At 38.3% G+C, this 27,601-nt stretch overlaps 1 protein-coding gene across 1 annotated transcript; it reads left to right on the forward strand.

Annotated features, from left to right (window-relative positions):
- Nucleotides 1-12,820: 12,820 nt before the first annotated feature.
- Nucleotides 12,821-27,302, forward strand: LOC122759905 (gamma-aminobutyric acid receptor subunit gamma-3). The gene is made up of 9 exons (XM_044014902.1): nt 12,821-12,921; nt 13,520-13,665; nt 15,784-15,851; nt 19,576-19,796; nt 20,965-21,047; nt 23,295-23,432; nt 23,713-23,865; nt 25,477-25,676; nt 26,488-27,302. Exons 1-9 carry the CDS (start codon nt 12,842-12,844, stop codon nt 26,764-26,766), a joined length of 1,368 nt encoding a protein of 455 aa, XP_043870837.1. The 5' UTR covers nt 12,821-12,841; the 3' UTR covers nt 26,767-27,302.
- The last annotated feature ends 299 nt before the right edge of the window (nt 27,303-27,601 follow it).

Here is a 27,601-nt window from a genome sequence, read left to right on the forward strand (position 1 = left end):
GAAGCAGATTAGCAAAAATAAGTACTGTTTAAATGTCAGTTACAGACAGAAGAAAAAAAGTACTAGTGTAAGGAAGTATCATAGCAACCCACAGTTTCAGGAGAGTGTTAGAGCAGGGAACAAAATGAAAAAACAGCTATTGAAAGACAAAGCAGTAAATTTTGATTTTGTGATGGAGCATTTTTTGTCTAAAGTGAAAGATGGACCAAATTATGTGTGTTCTGTTTGTCAAAGGTTGTTGTTTAAAAAGCAGGTTTTAAACTGTAAAAAAAGTCATTATAACAAGAGTGCAGACATGGCGCTAATTGCAGAGAAATGTATTTCAGAGGAGTATTTACATAAATGTAATGAGGACTGTGAAAGTTCATGTCAGTTGTTGGATTCGCCTATAGGACAATTGTGGATTTGTTATGCTTGTAATTCTAAGATTAATAGAACGGAAATTCCTCCTGAGTGTGTTGTTAATAATTTAGGTGTTCATCCTGTTCCTCCTGAATTGGCTTGTTTGAACAGTTTAGAGCAACATTTAATAGCATTGCATATTCCCTTTATGAAGGTGTTGGCATTGCCTAAAGGAGGACAAAATGGTGTTCATGGACCGGTAACATGTGTTCCAGCAAATATTGTAGAAACAAACAATTTGCTTCCTCGTTCCAATATGGAGGGGTCATTGTTGCGTGTTAAACTGAAACGTAAGTTAACCTACAAAGGACATTATGAATATCAGTTTGTTGACACAATGCATGTACAGCAGGCTTTGTTGTACTTGAAACAGAATAACATGTACTATAAAGATGTAGATTTTAATGAAGAGTGGCTGAATGAGTTTTGTCGGGAACAAGAGAATGACAGTGCATTGCAGGAAACGGATGGTTGTGTAGAAAATGATGAAACACCTGCTGAGGTGGATGAAGCTGAGGATGAGCTGTTGCATGACAGGCAGCAACACTGTATGTTTCAGGACACTTGTCTTATGCCTTTAGATATTGGTCAGGAAACGCTTGATCAGTATTTTGAGGGTGTTTTGAATGTTGCTCCAGCAGAAGGTAATAATCCTGTGAAATTGCTTTCCAATCGTGAGAATGAAGCTAAATGTTTTCCAGTGTTGTTTCCACAGGGACATTCTGTGTTTCATGACAATAGAGAGCATCGGTTGACATTGTCGCGCTATTTCAATAACCGCATTCTCCATGCTGATGGCAGGTTTGCTCAGAATGTGGAGTATATATTTTTCGCACAGTACATGTCAGAATTGGAGCAGGTTGTGTCAAATGTGTCTATAGCTTTGAGGAAAGGCAAAGGAAGTCATGTTCCTAAAAGAGTTAGAGATGTGGTGAATAATGAGGAGTCTTTAAGGAAATTGTTAGAGTTTGATGATGGTTATCGTTTCCTTAAGCCTATTAGAGGCACTCCTTCATTTTGGCAGGCAGCGCAGCGTGATTTACTTGCGTGTGTTCGTCAGCTTGGTGTACCCACGTGGTTTTGTTCATTTTCTGCAGCAGACATGCGCTGGACAAACTTACTCGGTAGTATTTTGAAACAGGAAGGGAGAGAACAGACAGCCGAAGAGTTAGAATGGGCAGACAAATGCGAGTTGTTGCGTCGTAATCCTGTAACTGCGGCGAGAATGTTTGATTTTCGATGGCATTGTTTTTTGAGGGAGGTCCTTATGTCTCCCTCAAACCCTATAGGTAAAATCAAGGACTATTTTTATCGTGTTGAATTTCAGCAGCGCGGGTCTCCACATGTTCATTGCCTGTTTTGGATCGAGAATGCCCCCTTAATTGACAAAAACACAGATGAAGAGGTAGTTGAATTTATTGACAAATATGTTACATGTGAACTACCCTCTGATGATGACACATTATTGGACATTGTGTCATCTGTGCAGATGCATTCAAAGCGCCACTCAAAAACATGTAAAAAGAAAAACACAGTTTGTCGTTTCAATTTTCCAAGACCAGCATCTGCACAAACATTTATTAGTCGTCTTAAAGTAGATGAGGAGATAGTAGAATGTAGTTGTAAAAAAACTGATTCAACAGAGACTGTGTGTTTCAATTGTAAAGAGAGTGATTTTAAAGAAAGAAAGGCGCGTAAAGTAAGGGCTCATGACATTTTGGAAGCAATTAAGAAAGCACTCTCTGATGAAAATCAGAGCTTTGATACAGTGGAACAGTTGTTTGAAAGTTTAAATGTAACTCAGGAAGCATTTGAAGATGCATTCAATCGAACAACTACAGGTACCAAAGTAGTGTTAAAGAGGCAGGTGAAAGAGGCTTGGGTTAATCAGTATAGTGAGCAGCTTTTAAAATGTTGGAATGCTAACATGGACATCCAGTATGTGGTGGATGCCTATGCATGTGTTGTGTATATCATTTCATACATTTCTAAAGCAGAAAAGGAAATGGGGTTGTTATTATCAAATGCCCAAAGGGAAGCAGCTAAGGAAGGTAATGTAAGTGCTAAAGAGGCATTGAAAAAATTAGGCGGTGTTTATTTACATAACAGGGATGTGTGTGCTCAGGAAGCAGTTTATAGGTTAACTAACATGCATCTGAAGGAGTGTTCTAGAAAGGTCATGTTTGTTCCCACAGGGGAAAATGTAGTTAAGTTGAGTTTACCTTTAAATGTGTTAAAACAAAGGGCAACTACAGATGACATAAACACTGATGAGATGTGGATGACAAGTTTAGTTGACAGATATAAGAACAGGCCCAATGATAGTACTTTTAATGACATGTGTATTACAACATTTGCTTCAGAGTATCGTGTCATAAGTAAAAACGAAAACTGCAAAACTAAAATTGCGTTGAGCAACAATTGTGGTTTTGTCACAAAGAGAGTCCGAACACAACCTGCTGTAGTGCGTTATGCTCGGTTCTCTGAAACAAAAAATCCAGAATTGTTTCATTTGAGTAGATTACAGTTGTTCATGCCATATCGTGTTGATGATCAGTTAAAACCAGAGGGTTTTGAAACGTTCCAACAGTTTTATGACAATGGTAATGTTGTGTTTTGTGATGGATCTGTACATACAGTAAAGTTAGTTGTTGATGTGAATAGGAACAGGTTTGAAGTAGATGCAGACATGTTGGAAAACATCCAGAATAGGATTGATGCAGATGGTGTTGCAGAAGATGCATGGTGTCAGTTGTGTCCAGAACAGGAGTTGGAACGTTTAGAGGCTGTGGAGGAAATGGCAGAGAGACAGGAAGCAGTGGCAGAACACCAGGATCATATTCCAGATTTAGCTGTTGATCGTGAGCAGGTACAACATTTGGAGAAAAGGAATAACGTAATGTGTAGGAGTGATGGTTTGTTGTTGGTTAGATCTTTAAATGATACACAGATGCATGTTTTTTATCAGATTCGGCAGTGGTGTTTAAACAAGGTCTCAGGGAAAAATCCACCTCCTCTACATGTTTTTATCACAGGTGGTGCTGGAACTGGTAAAAGTCATTTAATCAAAGCTATTCAATATGAGTCCATTCGGTTGTTATCACCATTGTGCAGTCATCCTGACAATGTGAGTGTTTTAATAACTGCACCAACAGGTATTGCTGCATACAATCTGAATGCAGCAACAATTCACCACACATTCAGTATTGGAGTAGATGTACGCTTACCGTACACTCCACTGGGTGAGGAAAAAATTAATTCTCTTCGGGCTAAATTCAGTGATCTGCACATTTTGATTATAGATGAAATTTCAATGGTAAATCCCAATCTTTTGGCATATGTTCACGGTAGATTACGTCAAATGAAACAAAGTGGCAACAAGCCATTTGGAAACATTTGTGTCATTGCTGTTGGAGATTTTTACCAGTTACCTCCAGTAAAAGGAAAACCCCTGTATGTAGAGGATTTGAATATTGACTTGTGGTCTTTGTTTTCAGTTGTGCAGTTGACAGAAGTAGTCAGGCAGACAGACAGTGTGTTTTCAAAGTTGTTGAACAGAGTTAGGATTCATAGAAAAGGGACACCGATGTTAAAAAGTGATGTTGAGATTTTGAAATGTTGTGAAACTGGTGAAGTCAGCTCAGCTTTACACATATATGCAACAAATCAACAAGTAAATGAGCACAATATTCAGAGGTTGTATGCTGTGTGTCCTGACTATGTCACTATTGAAGCTCAGGATTTTCAAAACGATAGGAGAACAGGAAAACTAAAGTTAATTGATGGCCATCATGCTAAAGCTAAAAATACGTATTTGTCTGAGCGATTGTTGTTAGGTGAGGGCGCACGTGTGATGTTGTGTCAAAATGTTGATGTGAGTGATGGCCTGGTGAATGGAGCATGTGGTGTTGTAACACGGATAGTACAATCAGAGGGTGTTAAGTTTCCAAAAATGGTTTATGTGAAATTTGATGATGAGAATGTAGGTGCAGAGAGGAGGAGACAGTCACCAAGTGTTGTAGCTGATTTAGTGGGTTCTACAGCTATTGCTCCAGAAGAGGAGAGAGCTTGTAGAAAAGGCGGCCTGAGACGTCAATATCCACTCAAATTAGCATGGGCGTGTACAATCCACAAAGTTCAGGGCATCACAGTAGATGATGTTGTCGTGTGTTTTGAGAAGATATTTGCAGCTGGACAGGCATATGTTGCTTTAAGTCGAGTCAGGAGTTTGTCAGGCTTGATCATTGAACAGTTTGACGAGAAGAAGATTTATTGTAGGGGTGACATTAATGATGCTATTCAGACAATGTCTCCGTTCTTAGTTGATAGTTTGACAAAGCAGCGATTGAGGGCAAGCAGGTTTGGTGTTTATTTGCTGAATGTGCAGGGTTTGACTCGACATGTGCCAGATTTGGTGCTGTGTACACAGCAGTTACAGCTTAACTGTATTGCTGTAACTGAAACTTGGTTAGCTGCATCATCTTCTGTTGAATCAGTAAACATTGAAGGTTATAGTTTTCATGGTTGTTCACGCAGTTCATGCTACAGTAGTGATGACCCCAGATTGGTTGCATTAAAAGATCAACAACATGGTGGTGTAGGTGTTTATATTACACCAAACACAGGATGTGAGATAATAGAAGTCCCTTCGTTTAATTTGGAGTGCATAGTGTCCAAATTTGCTTCACACCAGCTAGTTATTGCAGTGTTATATCGACCACCGTGTTATCCCATGACCTTATTTAAAGAACATTTAGGCACATTTCTTGATTGGCTAGATTCACCAAATGAAACCATTGCAGTCATGGGTGATTTTAATGATGATATTTTGAAATCATCATCAACATGTACACTTTTAACAGAAAAAGGTTTTGTTCAAATTGTAACTGAAGCAACAACAGAGAAGGGTACTTTAATTGATCACATTTACATTAAACAAGCAGATAATGGGGCAGAATCACTAGTGCTGCCTACATACTTTAGTGATCATGAGGCAGTCCTGTGTTTATTTAAGTGATGGCAGTTTATGTCACCACATTGTGGCTGCTTGATCCAACCTGACAACTGTAATAATTAATGTTTGAGTAGTTTTTTTAGTATCTGATGGTTAATTTGTTCCTGGACATCTGTTACTAAATAGTGAATTTAAATGTGTGAAATGTGTCATTGCTCCATATTAAGTTGCTATTGTATTTGTTGTATTCTAAAATGTGTTATAGCTCCATATGAATTTGCTATTGCTATTTGTAGTATTATCAAATGTTGTATTACTCCATATAATAATTAATTATTAATTATAATTATTAATTATGTAATTGCTGTTGTATTTGTTGTATGTAATGTGTTATTGCTCTATATGAATGTGCTGTTGTATTTGTTGTATGTGATGTGATGATGTTGTGTTGTATTAATATTGTCATTATGTTAAATTATGTGTCTTGGGCTGCAGGTTCCATATGAAGTTGTGATTGTTATGAATTTATTTGAATTTGCATTTATATGATATCATGAGGAAATAGGAAAAAATAAATACATGTAATACCAACATTAACAACTGTTAATAAAAGTTTGTCATATTGTAATCCTTTCACTGTCTCTGTTTTGTTTTTTCCAAATCTCATGTAGGACCGCAGTTGTAATCTTGTCCTAATGTGTGTGTTTTTATTGTATTGGCACAATTATGTATACTATTAACATAAGAATGTTATATTATTTTACATGAATTTTGTATAGTCTGTCACTACTGAAGACTGAATTCATGAATCACATTCAATTTAAATTGGTTACAAAGTCTGTGTTCAGTGTCACCAAGAGAAATATGGTATTTTACAGTAATTGCAAGTTTTAATAAATATTTAACCCTCCACCTGTACCATGTGTTTTTATTTTGGCCCCCCGTGTATTTGACTTTGACATTACTCCTTTACATACATGTTCCGGACGGGTCTGAGGTCTCACATATCAAGTTTCAACAATCCCAATTAGAGCAGCATGAGAAACTGTAAATGTTAGATTTGATAGATTTGTAGGCAAATGCCTCCATCATGTGGCGAACAAAGGTTACTGCACTGACGAACCACTCAGTAGAGTGGGTCCTGTGCAGTGTTCTTATGTCAACACCGTTGAACGATTTGTTATCATATTCAGCAAGCATCATCTACCATGTGTTTTGAATGTTTTCCCAAATTTTGAGTTTGATACAAGGAAATTTGTTAAAGTTATAAGGGAAATTGTGAACTTGTACTTTCTGTTACCACCAGGTGGCGCTGTTTCCAAAATTTACAGTTTTTGCATAGACATCTTTAGCCAGGGCCCATAATCGATTGTCACTTGTTTAGTTAATATCTGACCTTCCATGGCAAAGTTATAAGAGATTGTTGTGTGTTGCGAGGAATCGTGATTTTCGCCAACTTTCCTGACCTTCTTCTTGTTAGCCGTGATACTTAATGAAAAGATTTTGATACCTTTGGATCCTCAACTTGTCCACAGTGACCTCCCAAAGTTTGAAGGTGATCCCATTAAAGCTCTTTGACAAGTGCGTTCACATACCATTGGTGCGAAATGGCCAAAATCTGCTAAAAATGTACTTTCAATCCAAGATGGCGGCTTTCCTGTTCGTTTCAGAGCTTAGGCTGCTTTGAATTTTTTGACCGTCCCGACCTAAGGAACGCGTGAGTACAAAGTTTAATGCATGTACATTAAACGTGCTCCTCAGGAGGACAAGTTTTACGGGTTGTAAGAGTTTTGCCTTTTGTTGTGAGAAATATGAATGAACGCCAACTTTGGCGCCCCCTATCTCGAAAACCATGGGACATTTTGAAAAACTTTTAATACCTTTAGATCCTCAACTTGTCCACAGTGACCTCACAAAGTTTAAAGGTGATCGCACAAAAGCTCTATGACAAGTTAGTTCACATACCATTGGTGCGAAATGGCCAAAATCTCCCAAAAATTTACTTTCAATCCAAGATGGCAGCTTTCCTGTTCGCTTTAGAGCTTCGGCTACGCTGACTTTTTTGACCGTCTGGACCTAAGGAACGCGTGAGTACCAAGTTTCATGCATGTACATTCAACGTGATCCTCAGGAGGACAAGTTTTACGGGTGGTAAGAGTTTTGCCTTTTGTTGTGAGAAATATGAATGAACGCCAACTTTGGCGCCCCCTATCTCGAAAACCATGCGACATTTTGAAAAACTTTTAATAACTTTAGATCCTCAACTTGTCCACAGTGACCTCCCAAAGTTTAAAGGTGATCGCACAAAAGCTGTAGGACTAGTTCATTCAAATACCAGGCGTCATAGTGTCTGCTGTCACCAGGGGGCGCTGTTTTTGAAAGTGAATATATTCATATAGGCGTCTTCAGGTCTGGACTATCATCAATCCAAGCAAGTTTGGTTCAGATCGGACTCGGATTCGTAAAGTTGTAGCAGTTTGTTTTTTGTCACAAATATCTGACTTTGCAGTGTTGCTGTGGCAACACCGTTGAACGATTTGTTATCATATTAAGCACGCATCATCGAACATGTGTTTTAAATGTTTTCCCAATTTTTGAGTTTGATACGATTAACTCTGTAAAAGTTATAACCGAAATTGTTTTTTTTTGTATATTTTGTTACCACAAGGAGGCACTGTGCTCAAAATTTACGTTTTTTCCACAGACTTCTTCAGCAATGGTCCATCATCAACCCTAGGTAATTTGGTTGGGATGTGACCTTCTATCACAAAGTTATAAGAGTTTTGTTGCCTCTGGCGAAACATTAAAATTTTCACCAACTTTGCCGGCCCCTTACTCTTACGCCATAATACCTATTGAAAAGATTTTGATACCTTTGGATCCTCAACTTGTCCAAAGTGACCTCCCCAAGTTTGAAGGTGATCCCATGAAAGTTCTAGGACAAATCTGTTCAAATATCATTGGTGCGAAATGGCCAAAATCAGCAAAGCATTTACTTTCAATCCAAGATGGCGGCTTTCCTGTTAGTTTTAGAGCATAGGCTACGCTGACTTTTTTGACCGGCCCGACCTAAGGAAGGCGTGTACCAAGTTTCGTGCATGAACATTAAACGTGCTCCTCAGGACCACAAGTTTTAGGGGTTGGAGCAGTTTTTTGGCCCGTCCACTTTCACCAGGGGGCGCTGATTTTGACTTGAAATATTTTCACATAGGTTTGTTCAGGGCCAGACTATCAACAATCCTAGCAAGTTTGGCTCAGATTGGACCAGGATTGGCAAAGTTGTGACAGTTTTTTTTTTTTTGTATTTTCTACCACCACCAGGAGGCGCTGTTTTCAAAATTTATTGTTTTCGGCAATATAGTCGCCTTCAGCAACTACCCATTATCAATCATAGGAAGTTTGGTTGGGATTGGATCTTCCATCACAAATTTATAAGAGTTTCGCTTTTTGTTGTGAAAAATAGGAATTTACACCCACTTTGGCGCCCCCTATCTCGTACACCATGAGACATTTTAAAAAACTTTTGATAACTTAAGTTCCTCAACTGGTTCACAGAGACCTGACCAAGTTTAAAGGTGATCGCACAAGAACTCTAGGATTAATTCATTCAAATACCAGAGGTCATATTGTCTCCGTCACCAGGGGGTGCTGTTTTTGAAAGTGAATATTTTCATATAGGTGTCTTCAGGGCCGGACTATCATCAATCATGGCAAGTTTGGTTCAGATTGGACAAGGATTAGCAAAGTGGTAGCAGTTTGTTTTTTTGTCGCAAAAATCCGACTTTGCATCATTACCATGGCAACATCATGTAACGATACGCCATCATATTGAGCACGCATAGGCTACCATGTGTTTAGAATCTTTTAACCAATTTTGAGTTTGATACAATCATTTCTGTAAAAGTTATTCCCGAAATTGTAAAAGTAACTTTTTTTTTTTAGATTTTCTGCCACCACCAGGAGGCGATGTTTACAAACTTAACAGTTTTTGCATAGGCATCTTCAGCAAGGGCCCATCATCGATCGCCACAAGTTTGGTTACGATCGGACCTTCTATCGCAAAGTTATAAGAGTTGTGTTGCGTGTAGCGAGAAATTACAAATTTTCGCCAACTTTGCCGGCCCTTTTCTCGTACGCCATGCGACATTTCAACTAACCATAAGCATCGTTAGATCCCCAACTTGTCCACAGTGACCTCACCAAGTTTGAACGTGATCCCATGTAAGCTCTAGGACAAGTTAGTTCAAATACCGATGGTGCGAAATGGCCAAAATCGCCTCTGTTTTGGCGTGCAATCCAAGATGGCGGCCTTCCTGTAGGATTCACAGGGAAGTTGTCATCGACTTTTTTGACCGTCCCCACCTCATGAACATGTGTGCCAAGTTTCGTTCATGTACGTTAAACCCGAGAGCAGATGACCTAATAGAAGTTTTTTGCGTCAGTTTTTAGCCCCGCCCTCTTCCATTTTTTGACGCACATTCCTTGAAACACTGATATACGTAATTTTACACCAGGTCTGATGGGGTTGCAAAATTTGGTGAGTTTTGGGGCATGGGAAAGGCCTCAAAAACGCGATTCATTTGGAGGAATAATAATAATAAGAATAAGAAGAATAATCTTAGCGATTACAATAGGGTTCTTGCGCAACCAAGTTGCTCGAACCCTAATAACTCTTACGATTACAATAGGGTTCTTGCGCAACATTGTTGCTCGAACCCTAATAATAAGAATAATCCTAGCGATTACAATAGGGTTCTTGCAACCAAGTTGCTCGAACCCTAATAATAAGAATAATCCTAGCGATTACAATAGGGTTCTTGCAACCAAGTTGCTCGAACCCTAATAATCTTAGCGATTATAATAGGGTTCTTGCGCAACCAAGTTGCTCGAACCCTAATAATCTTAGCGATTATAATAGGGTTCTTGCGCAACCAAGTTGCTCGAACCCTAATAACCAATAAAAACGACAAATAACATGGAAACAACAGTTTGTTTTTGACATGGACTGACATTCATTTATAATCACTTTTTAATCATTACTTTTCATAAAAAGGAAAAGACATTTTTAATTTAATTATATAAAATATAAGAACCAGTTTTACAGTGTAACTGTGTTTCTTTCTGTGACCACCAGAGGGCGACAACAGACAGTGAGTGTAACAGCACAGACAGGATCAACATGAGAAATAACAGAATAAGAAGATAATGTAGAGTAGATGATGTAGATGATATTGATGATGTTGATGATTTCGATTATGTAGATGATGTTGATGATTTAGATGATGTAGATTATGATGTCGATGATGTAGATTATGATGTTGATGATGCAGATGATATAGATGATGTAGATGATGTTTATGATGTTGATAATGATGTTGATGATATAGATTATGTAGATGATGTAGATTATAATGTTGATGATGCAGATTATGTAGATGATGTAGATTATGTAGATGAGGTTGATGGTGTTGATGATGTAGATGATGTTGATGATGTAGATTATGATGTAGATGATATAGATGATGTAGATGAGGTTGATGATGTAGATGATGTTGATGATGTAGATTATGATGTTGATATAGATGATGTAGATGATGATGTTGATTATGTAGATTATGTTAATGATGTAGATGATGTAGATTTAGATGATTTGGATGATGTAGATGATGTAGATTATGTAGATGAGGTTGATGATGTTGATGATGTAGATGATGTTGATTATGTAGATATTTTGATGATGTAGATGATGTAGATTTAGATGATTTAGATGATGTTGATGATGTAGATTATGTTGTCGATGATGTAGATAACGATGTAGATGATGTAGATTATGATGTTGATGATGTAGATAATGATGTTGATGATGTAGATTATGTAGATGAGGTTGATGATGTAGATGATGTAGATTATGATGTTGATGATGTAGATGATATAGATGATGTTGATGATGTACATGATGTAGATGATGTAGATTATGTAGATGATGTAGATTATGATGTTGATGATGTAGATGATGTAGATTATGATGTTGATGATGTAGATGATGTAGATTATGTAGATAATGATGTTGATGATGTTGATGATGTAGATTATGTAGATGATGTTGATGATGTAGATTATGATGTTGATGATGTAGATTATGTAAATGATATATATATTGTAGATGAGGTTGATGATGTTGATGATGTAGATTATGATGTTGATGATGTAGATGATATAGATGATGTAGATGATGTAGATTATGTGGATTATGTGGATTATGTTGATGTAGATGATGTAGATTTAGATGATGTTGATGATGTAGATTATGATGTTGATGATGATGTTGATGATGTAGATTATGATGTTGATGATGTATATGATGTAGATTATGTAGATGATGTATATGATGTAGATTATGTTGATGATGTAGATTATGATGTAGATGGTGTAGATTATGATGTAGATGATGTTGATGATGTAGATTATGATGTTGATGGTGTAGATTTAGATGATGTAGATTTAGATAATGTATATTATGATGTAGATGATGTAGATGATGTTGATGATGTTGATGATGTAGGTTATGTAGATGATGCTGATGATGTTGATGATGTAGATGATGTAGATGTAGATGATGTTGATGATGATGATGATTTAGATGATTTAGATGATATAGATAATGTAGATGATGTTGATGATGTACATTATGATGTTGATGATGTAGATGATGTAGATGATGTAGATTATGTAGATGATGCTGATGATGTTGATGATGTAAATTATGTTGATGATATAGATTTAGATGATATAGATAATGTAGATGATGTTGATGATGTAGATAATGTTTATGATGTAGATTAGATGATGTAGATAATGTAGAGGATGTAGATTTAGATGATGTAGATAATGTAGATTATGATGTAGATGATGTAGATGATGTTGATGATGTAGATGATGTAGATGATGTAGATGATGTTGATGATGTAGATTTAAATGATACAGATAATGCAGATGATGTTGATGATGTAGATTTAGATGATGTAGAGCAGCAGCTCTTGTGTCTTCATGAGCTAAAATCACTGATATTCCTCTGATATTCCACTGATATGTGTCAGGCTGTTTGTCAGCAGCAGGGGGCGCTCACAGCACAGTCAACTCTGACTATGAACATATACAACAAAAAGTGAACCAATGATTTAACACCATGTCACCATTATCACAACAATAGTCTTCCATTTACTTTCTTACTTTGCTGTAATTTTCGTGTATTTGATCGTTCATTTTTTTCTGTACAAACAAAGATGAAGAGACGTGTGTGAGCACCTGAACACACACACACAGTAGACAAACCGCTGCTCTCTCTCTCTCTGTGTCTCTCTGATTCTCTCTCTCTCAGTTGTGTGGATTATCAGTAGCAGCAGTAGTACATTTCTAGTCTGCCTGTGAGACAGTGAGTGTGACAGTGAGACAGTGAGACAGTGAGTGTGACAGGGTGAGTCAAACATGTCAGTGAGCGTGTGCTGCTGGTATTGTAATGTGATTTACATCTGCCTGATGTCACTGATGCTGCTGCAGCACACATGGTGAGTACACAGACACACACAATCTGTCTGTGTTTTTTTTAAACTAATATTTGTATACCTTAAGTTATATTTTTGTAAGTTAAGTAATATTTCTGTACCTTAATATTTTTGTAATTTAAATACTATTTTGTGTACCTTAAGTAATAATTCTGTTAAAATTATGATGACACTTGTGTTGCAGCAGCATTACAACTTAGTGAGTGTGTTTTGTTGTGTTTTTGTCACGTCTTGTCATGTCTTGTTTTGTTGTGTTGTGTTTCATTGTGTTTTGTCATGTTTTGTTGTGATTTGTCGTGTCTTGTGTTTTGATGTGTCTTGTTGTGTCCTGTTTTGTCGTGTCTTGTTGTGTCCTGTTTTGTCATGTTGTGTCCTGTTTTGTCGTGTCTTGTTTTTGGCGTGTTGTGTCCGGTTTTGTCGTGTCTTGTTGTGTTTTATTGTGTTGTGTTTTGTTGTGTCGTGTTTTGTCGCGTCGTGTTTTGTTGTGTCTTGTGATTTTTTCTTGATTTGTCATGTTGTGCCCTGTTTTGTCGTGTCTTGCTGTGCTTTGTTTTGTTTTGTTTTGTTGTGTTGTGTCTTGATGTGTTTTGTTGTGCTGCAGTTGTGCGACTCTGGAGTATGATGGAGAATACGAGGACGTCATCGTGAACCAGATGTTAGCTCCTAAATCACAGGAAAGCGACGCCACAGAGATTCTTAACAGTCTGCTGAGAGAGTACGATAAAAAACTGAGACCTGACATCGGAGGTAAAAACTAAATGAACAGGAACACACACACACACACACTTCTAAGCTGTCACTCAGTGTCTGTGTCATGTGTGTGTGTGTGTGTGTGTTAAAGATCGTCATCATCTTCTTCATATGATACATTTTCTGCTCCTGTAAATAAGTGTGGAAGGCTTTTATTTTGAAGGGGATGTGGAAGAGTCCAGCGTGACCTGTGGGGACATCTGTGTTCTCACACACAGCAGCGCCTCCATCTGGACACTTTCAGGAAAATATCTGGACAGTTCAGACTATTGTGACGTAAACCTTTTTTTCAACCATAAAGCAAAATGAAGAGTTTGTTTTTTACACATGTCACATGACACAGAAAAACCACAACACGCTGTATCACAGGAAGTCAAAAGAATTCACAAAATTCACATAGTTATATGTGAAAATATTTATAGGATATTGAGTGAAAAACATGCAAGTGGGCAGGGTCAGAGGCGTGGCCAGTATTGGGTGTCTGGCTTCTGAATTGTGAACATGTAACTGTGGTTTAAAGGCGAACTGCAGCTATGAATATTAAACCAAAGGCTGAGGAAGGATTAATGTGAGTGGTGACGTCAGCATGAGGGCGGAGCCTCTGGCCCAGTGTCAGCAGTGATTGGCTCATGGTGTCTCTGATAACACAGGGACAGACGATCGGCCGCGTTCCATTTAGCCAGAGGCAAGTGATCTGTTCTGTTGTTTAAATATTGAGACGAGATGATGTTTCCTCAGTTTGAGACAAAAACACCAAAATCATTTCATAAAATACGTCAGAGTTAAAGTACGTAAAATTAAATTCTCAGACACTGATACAAAGGTATTTAATTTTGATTAGTTTAAAACTTACTTATTAGATGTTTGACCTTTCATTTTGAAATGTTATCATCAGAATCTTGAATTTTGATTAATATTGTACTGTGTTGATATTTTCTTCCCTTCTATTAAACTTATGTAATAATATATGTAACAATAATAATAATAAATTATATTCTTTTAGAACCAGGCATCTCAGCTCTGTTTAAACTCCTCCCACTCACTGTTTTTCATGATCAATCGTGGGAAATGATTGAAAATCAAAGGTGGATAATGGTCTGGATGGAGGAGGCGGAGCTTAGGAGAGGAGGAGGAGGAAGTGGGAGGATGAAAAACAAACGATCGATCACTTTGAAGACAAAGACAACATTAATGTTTATACATAAACAAAAATAAAACTAGAAGACAAACCATTTTGAGCAATTAACTCTCGGTTGTGATGGTTTTACATCAGTTAACTCATTGTTGTGATGGTTTTACATCAGTTAACTCACTAACTCACTGTTGTGATGGGTTTACATCAGTTAACTCACTGTTGTGATGGTTTTAAAACAGTTAACTCACTGTTGTGATAGTTTTACATCAGTTAACTCACTAACTAACTGTTGTGATGGTTTTACATCAGTTAACTCACTGTTGTGATGGTTTTACATCAGTTAACTCACTGTTGTGATGGTTTTACATCAGTAAAAAAGTTTCTAGAAGGTGTGTGAAGTTGTTATTTCCTGCAGCTGATTCAGGTCTTTCAGCAGGTGTGTGCTGGTTCTTTGAACACAGTGCTGTCTCAGCTGCTCGTGTTCCCTTGTGTATCTTCTGTTAGCGCTTGACTCTAACTCTGAAATCAAGACTGGCAGGTGGAAAAATTCTAGCTGCAGATTGAATTGGCTGAGACAGAAAGAATTCAAAGACAGGTAATGTGAGTGTGACATCTGTCACTGCACTGTTAAAAAGCTCCAGCACTAAGTGACACTGTTATCGCTGAGCATGAAATCCTTCAGAGCAGCACAGCTGCTGAAAGCCAGTGGGCTCCACCACCAGAACACAACGGTAATCTGTCTTTAAACCAGAATTCATAATGAAAGATATTACAATTCTGATGGCAGGGAGAAAACATCGGTGATAAAAAATAAAACAGTAAAATTATTTTCATGAAAATGGTTGAGTTTGAATGATTTCTTTGTTAAATGGAGCAAAGAAACCAGAAAATATTCATATTTAAGAAAGAGATGAATGATTCACACACGGACCTGATCACATGACCACACTAAAATCTTATCTGTGCTCTTTTCTCCACAGTGAAACCAACTGTCATTGATGTGGACATATTTGTGAACAGCATTGGACCAGTGTCATCCATTAATATGGTGAGTCTGTTTGTCATATTATTGTATGTATTGTGTATACATGTCAAACCACTGTGCTGCTTTTTGTGCCTGAACTTGACATTTAACAAGATCAACCATCATCCTCATCTTCTCCTCATAGGTGTGTCTGTGAACGTGGAAAAACGTGGAATCATTCAGTCTAAAACTTGATTTAATTATTTTTTTTAAATAACTCAAACTTGACATGAACTTAATGTCTGATGGACTCGAGGCTGATGTGATGAGATTTGAAATATGAAACATGTCTAGGGAGGGACATTTCAAGCAAAAATGATGTAACCTACTGACTTTTTTACAGTCAAGTGAATAAATGAATACTCATGTTTATCCCTAAATAATATGCGGATGTTATATCTCAGGCAATAGAAGTCACTGCCAGTATTTTACACACAAAAGCTGTAAATAATCATGTGCTATAAACTCTTCATGCTCAGTCCTGGAACTGTGTTAAACTGCTTTTAGATATTAAGTTGTATGGTGAAAAGTGCTGTATTCATTCATCACAGATACATACCATAATATCACAGCGTCTAGTTCTTTATGATGGTGTTTGTGAAATATTCATGTGAACATAAGAGCTTGTTTTTTGTTTTAAATTTTCCGTGCATATTCACTGTGTGTGTGTGTGTGTGTGTGTGTGTGTGTGTGTCTCATTTTAAGCTCCATTGTCAGAAGAACTCATATCCAGTGGTATCAGTTGTCACACTTGTATTGTTTCTAATTACAGTGCAGTGTGTAATTCAGGGTGTCACGACTTCTCGTGCAGAACAGACGGTGATTAATTTCCTTCTCCGCAGAAGAAATTAGGCTCATTTTCACATCACACAAGTACAATCAAAGAGAAAAAAAGGGAAGGAATGAACTTATTCCTTTGCATGAGCTCGCTGAGCTTTGTTCTCCTGACACACAGGTGGCGCTGAATGAAACGCTGACATTTGCTGCTTTGAAACAAAAGCTACCATCACATAAAAAGTACTAGAAGTAATGAGATTATCTCTGAAGATGATAGATATGAGTTTTCATTTAATGAAACATGACTCATGGTTTCTCCGTGCGTGTGCATGGGTTTCCTCCGGGTTCTCCAGTTTCCTCCCACAGTCCAAAAACATGCAGAGGTGAATTGCTGACTCTGAACTGACCGTAGGTGTGAATGTGAGAGTGAATGGTTGTTTATCTCTGTGTGTTTGACCTGTGACCTGTCCAGGCTGTGACCCTCATGTGGAGGGTAAATCAGTAGACGATAAATGAATGAATGACTCGTCGTGTTATGTTTTTGTCCAAAGGCGTGTGTGTATTTCACGCACACGCCACACACAGACAATGACTAGGTGCAAATTAATAAAATCTCCGTCAGTTTAAGTTGAGTGAGTGGTTTACAAACTTCAGTTTCCTGTTGGAAAAGTCCGTCTGACAGTGAGATAAAGACGTGATCATGTGACGTAGATATTCGAGACTTAAACTGTTGTAGATTTTATGACCTGATTCTTTGGTTTTTCAGCCATGTTTTCACAGAGTGAAGCTTCTGTGTCCCTACATGGACTCATATTTGGTTGCCAAGCTCTAAATTAACATCCCCCGGTTGTTATTGTTGCTGTTTAGTAGCCAACAGTGTAACAGCATGTTTCATGTCACCTCTTCTTCTATTTCCTCTTCATTGGACACAGTAATGATGAGCCACCAGTGCCTCATTCAGAAGAAACAATAAGCAATAAACAATATGTTAAGATGGAGGAGGGAGGGTCTTTGTAATTATAAAGAAGCTATTTTTATACTTGTGGGTCATGTAGTGTCCAAGGCAACCACATGAAACCCAAAAATCCTGGTCCTGGTGCTGGGGGCTGATACACACAGATATTCACCAGTTCATCTCCCTCTGTTTACATGAGCTGCTGCCAGAGCTAATGCTACATCCATACACCTCCACCTGCTGTGTTCCTACAGTGTTTGACTCATTTCATGAAACAGACATGATCGTCTCTGTGTTACTGCCTCAGGTCAGCTCATCCTTAAAGGAGCAGTTCAACGAGTCGTCTTTCAGTATCAGACACTGTTAGAGCTGACTGTTAGACAGGCTTTTCCAACAGGAAACTGAAGTGTTGTTCTCCAGTGTTTGTCCTCCAGTGACTGTCCTCCAGTCTGTTCTCCAGTGTTTGTTTGTCCTCCAGTGACTGTCCTCCAGTCTGTTCTCTAAGCGACTGTTCTCCAGTGTTTGTTTGTCTTCCAGTGACTGTCCTCCAGTCTTTGTTCTCTAAGCGACTGTTCTCCAGTGTTTGTTTGTCCTCCAGTGAATGTCCTCCAGTCTGTTCTCCTGTGAGTGAGTCCTCCAGTCCTGTGCTTGTGTTCTCCAGTAACTGAAACTGTTCTCCAGTGTTCTCTGAAGTGTGAACACCTGTCCCAGAGCATACAAAAAAGAATAAAGTTTAAAAGTTTATACCCAAAACTAAACAGCAGTTTTAGGTTTTTGTTCCTATTCTCAAAGTGTAAATAGATAATAAATATAGATAAAATAGCCTAATAAATTGAAAGGTGGACCAAAAAAAATTATAGTTTTTATTTGGGTGATACTGACAAACTCAGAGCAGTCAAAAATCTACGCCCCCCCATGTGATCTCTGGTGCCACCTAAGGGGGGCTTTGACCCCAGGTTGGGAACCACTGCTCCAAGCGACTGTTGTGTGTCAGTGTCTCTTCTTTATTGTCTGTTCTTCGATGACTGTTTTCCAGTGTTTATTCTCCAGTGATTGGACTCCAGCGATGTTCTCCAGTGTTTGCACTTCATTGACTGTTCTCCAGCGACTGTTTTTCAGCTTTTGTTTAACAGTGACTGTTCTCCAGTGACTGTTGTCCAGTGACTGTTGTCCAGCGATTGTTCTCCAGTGACTGTTGTCCAGTGTTTGACTGTGATAAAGAACAGTAGCTGTATTATGATCACAGCTCTGTGCTTTGAGGTTTTCCAGGTGAAAGAGTGATTTTCTCATGTGGAGCCTCAGAGCAGAGTCAGATCTCAGATCGATACTCTCTCAGCATCGCAACCTTCGAACGAGATGTTTTATGAGAGAAGATGATGAAGACAGAACTGTAGGTGTTTTTTGGGGGATTTCCACTGATACATATTCTTTTGAATTTGCAGCACTTTCACTCTACTGCTCATTAAGTCTAGTATAATGCAAGTTTTTTTTTTTTTTAAATCTGCAGAGTCTCAGACAATTAAAGGTCACAAGCACCCAGTGCTTCTGTTGATTACAGACTTCATTCTAATTGGTGAGATACTGAAAGTGGGGCAGAGACTGTGTAAAAGGTCACATGTGTTTCCGGCAGAAACAGTAGAGAATTATTCATTTCATTATACTCTTGTATAATGTATTGTTGCTAAAGAGCCTGACCGCTGCTGCTATTACTGCTGCTGCTGTTACTGCTGCTTCTGTTACTGCTGCTTCTGTTGCCGCTATGTCCTTTTAATTCTTCTTAAGAAAAATGAATGATACTAGGTTCAAAATCATATTTAAAAATCACACACATTTTCTTCTTCTTTAGTCTGTTGCTGGATGTATAGAACAGCTCACTACATGGCAGTCAGTCTGTTGGTGGATATGGAGAATAGATCATTATTTGGCAGTCAGTCTGCCAAAGAAGAATAGATCATTAGTCCAGGTCCATACATATTTTACTATACCTATGTTGTTTTTATTATTATTATTTTTTAGGAATACCAGATCGACATTATCTTTGCGCAGACGTGGACCGACAGCCGCCTCAGATACAACAGCACCATGAAGATACTGACTCTGAACAGCAACATGGTCGGACTTATCTGGCTTCCAGACACCATCTTCAGAAACTCCAAGAACGCAGACTCACACTGGATCACAGTTCCGAACCAGCTGCTCCGAATATGGAATGACGGGAAAATACTTTACACCTTAAGGTAAAACACTGATTTACAGTTTTACAATAAAAATGTTCTGTTGCAGTCAATGTGCTGTTGTAAATAGAAACACTGGCTCAATCATAGGAAACAATCATATAAGTTTCCAATTATCGCATATTTTTACTCATTATGATAAGATTAGGTTACGTTGGCTGACGTGACCAACCCAACAATCATTCCTGGATTTTTGTCCATACTTATATCCCTGCTCCAGTGTTGCGTCAGGTCTATCAACCACGCTACTGGATATTTTTGGGGCAATTTGGATCTTTGGCATCTGTTGCTGAAGTGATAAGATTCCTGGAAAATCACATATTTCCACTGGGATGTTGGTAAAATCGCAGTGCTGATTAGTGTTTACCATGTGTCAATCACATTGTGTCCATCGTGCAACAGACAAAGTGACACGTCTGTGTAAAGTCATTTATCAACTATCAAAGAGTTGACAATTCATTAATAACTGAGCAATCACTGCAGCACTAGGTGTGTTTTTTTTTTTTTAATAATTCATACCAGTTTGTGATTTTTCAGTTTCTTAAATGTGAATATTTTCTGGTTTCTTTAAAACCATAAAACAAAAATCATTCATTTTGGTTTGTGGACAAAAACAAAACATTTAAGGGTTCGGGTTTGGGCCAGCCAGGGTAGCTCAGTGGTAGAGTGAGTCGTCTTTCAACTCGTAGGTTGTGCTAGTCCACATGCCGACATGTCCATGAGTAAGACACTTAACCCCACGTTGCTCCTGACGACTGTGCCGGCAGCGTGTGAGTGGATATGAAAGATGAGTGATAGAAAATGCACTGTATGTAAGTGTGAGTGAATGGGTGTGAATGGGTGAATGGCATAACACCTATTCACAATGGTACAGCAGCTTTGAGTGGTCATCAAGACTAGGAAAAGCGCTATATAAATACAAACCAAACCATTAAAGAACATCAGAATTTCCAGCTTTGACAAACACTGATCAATATTGTTGCATATTTTATGAACCAGATTCATCTAGAAAATATTCAACAGATTGAAAATGTAGTAATCAAATTGTTGCTGCTGCCTGGAACAATTCTCACAACTTTACCATTTGAACATCACAAAACAAATGTACAATTTATAAGAACTATAACTACAGAGGATAAACTGTAAAAGAGTTGCCATTTTTTCTTCACAGACTGACGATAAACGCAGAATGCCAGCTGCAGCTGCACAACTTCCCAATGGACGAGCACTCGTGTCCGCTAGTCTTCTCCAGCTGTGAGTAAAGCCTCATTTTAGTGTCAGTTCAGTTTAGAGTCATGACTGTCTGTGTTTTGTTTTGGAGTGTATTTGTCTTCAAACCACTCATCTCATCATGAATCATTTTTTTTGATTTGAAAAATGATAAATTAAAAACAAAGATGTTTTTACACAATCAGACCTTTTAATTTCCACGTTTTTACTGAGAAACATCCAATTTCACCACAGCAGTAAATAAATCCAGATAATCTTTTACTGTGAGTCTCTGAAAACAAACACGTCGATCACACAGTGATACGTCACTGATGTTACAAAAACACCTAACACACCACTAATGTTTCAAAAGCATGTAACATGTCACTAACGTTACAAAAACATGTAACACATAGCGTTACAAAAACATGTAACACATAGTGTTACAAAAACATGTAACACGTCACTAACGTCACAAAAACATGTAACACGTCACTAACGTTCCAAAAACACGTAACATGTCACTTACGTTCAAAAAACATGTAACATGTCACTAGTGTTCCAAAAACATGTAACATGTCACTAACATTACAAAAACATGTAACACGTCACTCCAAAAACACTAACAAAACCGTAACATGTCACTAATGTTCCAAAACGTAACATGTCACTAACGTTCCAAAACATGTAACATCATCACTAACATTACATGTAACATGTCATGTAACTAGCAACAAAGTATAACACATAACACTAAACATGTAACACTAACATTACAAAACATGTAACACGTCACTAACGTTACAAAACATGTCACTACGTTACAAAAATGTAATCACTAACATTACAAAACATGTAACATGTCACTAACATTACAAAACATGTAACAACATACAACCGTAACATCTCACTAGCGTTACAAAACATGTAACACATAATGTTACAAAACATGTAACACTAAAACATGTAACGCCCACTAACGTTACAAAAACCGTAACATGTCACTAACGCAAAAACACATCTCACTAGCGTTACAAAACCGTAACATGTCACTAGCGTTACAAAAATGTAACATCACTAATGTCAAACATAACTAATGTTACAAAAACATGTAACATCACTACGTTACAAAAACGTTACATGTCACTAACATTACAAAAACATGTAACATGCGTTATAACATGTCACTAACGTTACAAGTAACATATAAAAACACATAATCAAAAACATGTAACCGTCACTAATGTTACAAAAACGAAACACTAAAAAACATGTAACATGTCACTAACATTACAAAAACATATGTAACATGTCACTAACATTACAAAACATGTAACATCTCACTTGTCACTAACGTTACAAAAACATGTAACACATAATGTTACAAAACATGTAACATGTCACTAACGTTCCAAAAACACGTAACACGTCACTAACATTACAAAAACATGTAACATGTCACTAACATTACAAAAACATGTAACATCTCACTAACGTTACAAAAACATGTAACATCTCACTAACGTTACACAACCATGTAACAAGTCACTAACGTTACAAAAACACGTAACACATCACTTAAGTTACAAAAACACTCTCAAAGTTACAAAAAAGTTACAAGAGTTGGGATTGAGTCACACACAGGGGGCGGAGCTTGGGATGTATCAATTGTAGCCTGCTAGTGTCAGCTTTTCCACACTTCCTGAGCGGAGTTTTAAAGCTGTAAACTGTTTACACTGTTACTGTTTTTAAACTGGATCTTCTCTCAACAATAAAGCGTTATTTTCTTTAATGACATCATTAATATCAAATGTTAATGAATTCATTCCTCAGTCCGCTTTGAAAACAATCAGTAATTTAGGAAACATCTCCACACGCCGTTAATGTTTGCCCTAATTGAAAGCCTATTACATCAGTGTGATCAGGCAACACGATAATCCACTTCAAATGATGAGGTGTCTGTTTAAAGCAGGACAGATTCAGGCCGGAGCCACACTAAAGCACAAAGACAATCATTAAGCCGTCATTAAGCTCAAATGATGGATGGTGGAGGCAGCGTGAGGCCTGCTGCTCATTCTGTGAAGGTCATGACTAACATCAGCTTTATTGAACCAAAGTCTTCATTTAAACTGTTTTTCTTCAAGTGGCGCTCTTTTCATTAAGCAGCAGCCTCCAGCACCACACTAATGTAACTGTGAGACGCCTCAGGTCTGTCTGTTCACCAGCCTCTCCATCACCACGTGGAGCCACAGGTCTAACACACACACACACACACGCTGTGTGTCATTGCAGATGGATACCCACGAGATGAGATGATTTACAAGTGGAGGAAGAACTCTGTGGAGGCAGCCGACCAAAAGTCATGGCGTCTCTACCAGTTTGATTTTATGGGTCTGAGAAACACGACGGACGTAATCAAGACGACGTCAGGTGACAAAAATTTACTATGATTACTGTTTCGCTTCACAGACGACACACAACGCTTCAATAACAGTCGGGAACAATGTGACTCTACGAGACAGCTTTTTAAAAAGGGATAGTTCGGGTTTTCTGAAGTGTGTGTTTGTATAAGAGCTGTCTAAGAAGCTGTTCACAGAACATATTCACGTCTTTATAGTTTGGAAAGCAAATCCTTTGTTCAGATTGACCTCTGTCCCTGTTCCAACACACTGTTAGTAAGACTGTGTGTGTGTTCTGGTCTTTGTCTCAGGAGACTACGTGGTGATGACAGTTTACTTTGACCTGAGCAGGAGAATGGGTTACTTCACCATCCAGACTTATATCCCCTGCATCCTCACCGTCGTCCTATCATGGGTTTCCTTCTGGATCAAAAAAGACGCCACACCTGCCAGAACTGCTTTAGGTTTGGTTTTTATGTCCAGCTTTTTACATTTCCATTTGAATCATGTTTTTCTTTTAATCTGTTTTTGCTCTCTTATCTATACAGAGTGGATATTTGTTTGCTCGTGAAATGTGTCACTCCATCTGTTTCTTCCTGTGTGCATGATGTGCTTTTCCCTCTTTTGTTGTTGTGGTTGTCGTCATTTTCGTTGTCGTTGTTGTTGCAGTCCAGTGCATGGAACATTCTAGTGAAGGTACTTTTTTTTTTTTTTGTCTCTTTTCATCATTTCTAAACCCTTCAGTTGAAAAAACAGCTCACAGCAAAGACATGAGAAAAAACTGATTTTAGTTACAAAACAAAAGAATCACTGATTTTTCTCTATGGACTTTGCAACTAAAATCTGTTTTCCTCATGTTGCCACTGGCAGCCATGTTTTCACCTGTTTTATTCTACTTCTCAGCAGTAGGGGGAGCTCACAAACACTCTTGTGACTGAATGTTGTCAGGTTGCTTGCAATATTTTTTGTTCCGTCTTGTGTCTTTTTAACCACTGCAGCAAACCAAAGTTCCTCCTTGGGGGAAAATAAAGGTTTGAACTGAAATCAACAGTCAGTCCCTCAATCACTCAGACACTTAAAAAACCTGAAATACCTCATAAATGACCTCTTCTGTAGCTCTACAACAGACATAGAGCAGATCCCTCTTTGTTCAACTCAAGACTTTTCTTTGATAAAAAGTGCTGATGCTCTTCCTGTGATCGGACAGCAAGCAGTAACAGTAACAGCAGCAGTAACAGTAACAGTAACAGCAGCAGTAACATTAGCAGCAGCTGCAGCAGTAACAGTAACAGTCACATCAGCAAACAGTAACATTAACAGCAGCAGTAGCAGCAACAGTCACAGCAGCAAACAGTAACAGCAGCAGCAGTAACAGTAGCAGTAGCAGTAACAGTAACAGCAGCAGCAGTAACAGTCACAGCATCAGCAGTAACAGTCACAGCATCAGTAGTAACAGCAGCAGTAACAGCAGCAGTAACAGCGGCAGTAACAGTAACAGCAGCAAGCAGTAACAGCGGCAGTAACAGTAACAATAGTAACAGCAGCATTAACAGTAACAGTAACAGCAGCAGCAGCAGTAAACAGATGGAGCCCAGCTTGCTTGTTATCATGGTAACCTCGGAAAAACAGTTGCAGATGTTTTGTTTTAGTTTTTTTTCCTATGGAAGATGGAGAGAGAAATACAAATGGAATAATATAGGAAAGGAAAGACCTGTATAATACAACTGAAACTGAGGGCTAATATACAGTCTAAACTCAGGTTGATCTGCGTGACATCACAGCTGTCAAAATCAAAGTGTTAGCTTCAGAATTAGCAGCTGATTTTCACCATTAAAGTAAAGATTTGACTGAATACGATAATAAATGAGTAGAAATACATCCACTGGAAGGCAGCAGAGAGCTGAGTTACAACCTCTTTGCTCCTCCCCTTGTGTCGTATTCATGTCAGAACGTGTATGAAACTATTTGCCACAATGTCATGATCACAATGTCGTAAACAGAGTATCATGTGCCGTGTTTAATGTCACAATGGAGCTGACGGTTTCGGACCATTGACCTTTCCTGCTGACCTTCAGGTATCACCACAGTGTTGACAATGACGACTCTCAGCACAGTGGCCAGGACATCATTACCCAGAGTCTCCTACATCACTGCCATGGACCTGTTTGTCACCGTATGCTTCCTGTTTGTCTTTGCCGCTCTGATGGAGTACGCTACGTTAAATTACTACTCAAACAGCACCAGAAGACCTGGCTGCAGGAAACCCAGGAGACCAGTGAGTCTTTGTGTACTGATTTATTAAATGTTAAAGATGTCCTCAAGCAAACATCTGGAACTTCAGAAAGTCTAACGGTGAATTTACACCAAATGTCAGGGGATTTTTTTAGCCAGAGCTAATGCTAGAGCTAACAACCAACCAACAACTAAGGATAAGCGTGAGTATTCAATTACTTATATTTATTAAAAGTCGTTCAGTTACTGTGACTTTTTGTAATATAATAATAAAAAGATTCAAATGTTTTATCAATGATTGCCTTTATAAAAAAGTAATCCTTCGACTCCAATGACAACCTAATTTGTGGTACATCTATATTTACATCACCTCTTACCACAAGGTGACAGCAGCTGCAGCTGGCATTTAGTCAGTGGACTTCATGTGTGTTTGTAAAAGGGTTGAAATTTACCAGGGTCTATGAATGCATCTCAATAGCAGCTCCTGTTAGCTTAACTCGCTCTTATGCACTGGAGTTTAGCATATTTGATGAACAGAATGTTTGATAGAAATGCCCGTTACAGCGCCACCAACAGTTGGACTCAAGTGCCAAACACATATTTTCAGTAATTACTAACTAGTCCAACATCTCCGCCCACTTTTTACCCCCCAATTATTTTCTCCAATAATGGCGTACTCGTTTGGTTCATAGATTTTCAGAAAATGATGAAAAATGTTCAAACCAGAAAGATTTTCACATTTAAGAAGATGAAAAATAGAAAACTGTTTTAAAACAGCGATTCATGGATTGTCCTTTCGGAGGAACAAAAAACCTGTTTGTCAGTGTTGACATTGACTTTGTGTCTCCTCTCAGAACTACTCCGTCCTGGACGCTCGACCTCCGCACACCGTCATCACTCTGAACAACTCCATGTACTGGCAGGAGTTTGAAGACCCGCATGTGTGCGAGTGTCTGGACGGAAAGGACTGTCAGAGCTTCTTCTGCTGCTTCGAGGAGTGTAAAGACGGAGCGTGGAGAAAGGGACGCGTCCACATAGATCTACTGGAACTGGACACATACTCGCGGGTCTTTTTTCCTACGTCCTTCTTGCTCTTCAACGTGGTCTACTGGGTGGGTTATCTCTACCTTTAGCACCCGTGTGGTTCTGGTTCCAAAGGCAGAACAGCACAATCTTTCAGGGGAACTTAACGTCGAACAACGAAGGTAACACCAAACAAACTCTGGATCAGTTACCTGGAGACAAACACACCTGTGCCATGATGAACACAAACTTCTCAGACAGGAAACTTAACAACGCAGATTATCTTTTTCTTGCACATTATTTGTGCAAGAAAAAACTTTATCCTATACAGGAAAAAGTATTTTCTTGCACAAATAATCTGCATTCTGCATAAGGAACAGGGTTTTTCTCCCAGATTACATTTGCAGGGCTCACACATTTTGAAGTCAGTTTAGAGTGAGATTTCGTGGGGAAAGGCAGGGGTAGGTGAGGGGTTATGATTGTGTTGTAGGCGTTGGGGGCAGATTTTCAGGCCTTCAGGTCAGGGGTAGATGGCTGACATCTTTGAAACAAATGTAACGATTAATGTTTGCATGGCCAGAATATAAATTCTTAAATATGTAATATTACAACTAAAAGTAGCCTCCTGACTAAAATGGACTATGCAACGATGAAACTGTATTTACTGCAAACTGTTATTTCAAAAGAAAAGAAACAAAAACAGATGATGTGTAAGGTCAAGAAATGATAACAGAATAAGCCACACCCCCTTCATATATATTTTTGAAGATATTTCATTTCAAATGTTAGGAGGTTATAATATCCATTTTTTTATGTATTGTATATGCATTGTTGTGTGTAGCAGTGTACCTCACAAAACAGTGTGCTCCAGTAGCACATACCGAGAGGTGTGCTTTCTCCTTTAGGTCACAAGGTGGAGTATCCGCTAAAGTGAGCACTGCTCAG

Source organism: Solea senegalensis, unplaced genomic scaffold, assembly GCF_019176455.1.
Source record: "Solea senegalensis isolate Sse05_10M unplaced genomic scaffold, IFAPA_SoseM_1 scf7180000012646, whole genome shotgun sequence".
In the NCBI taxonomy this organism is placed as follows: Eukaryota; Metazoa; Chordata; class Actinopteri; order Pleuronectiformes; family Soleidae; genus Solea; species Solea senegalensis.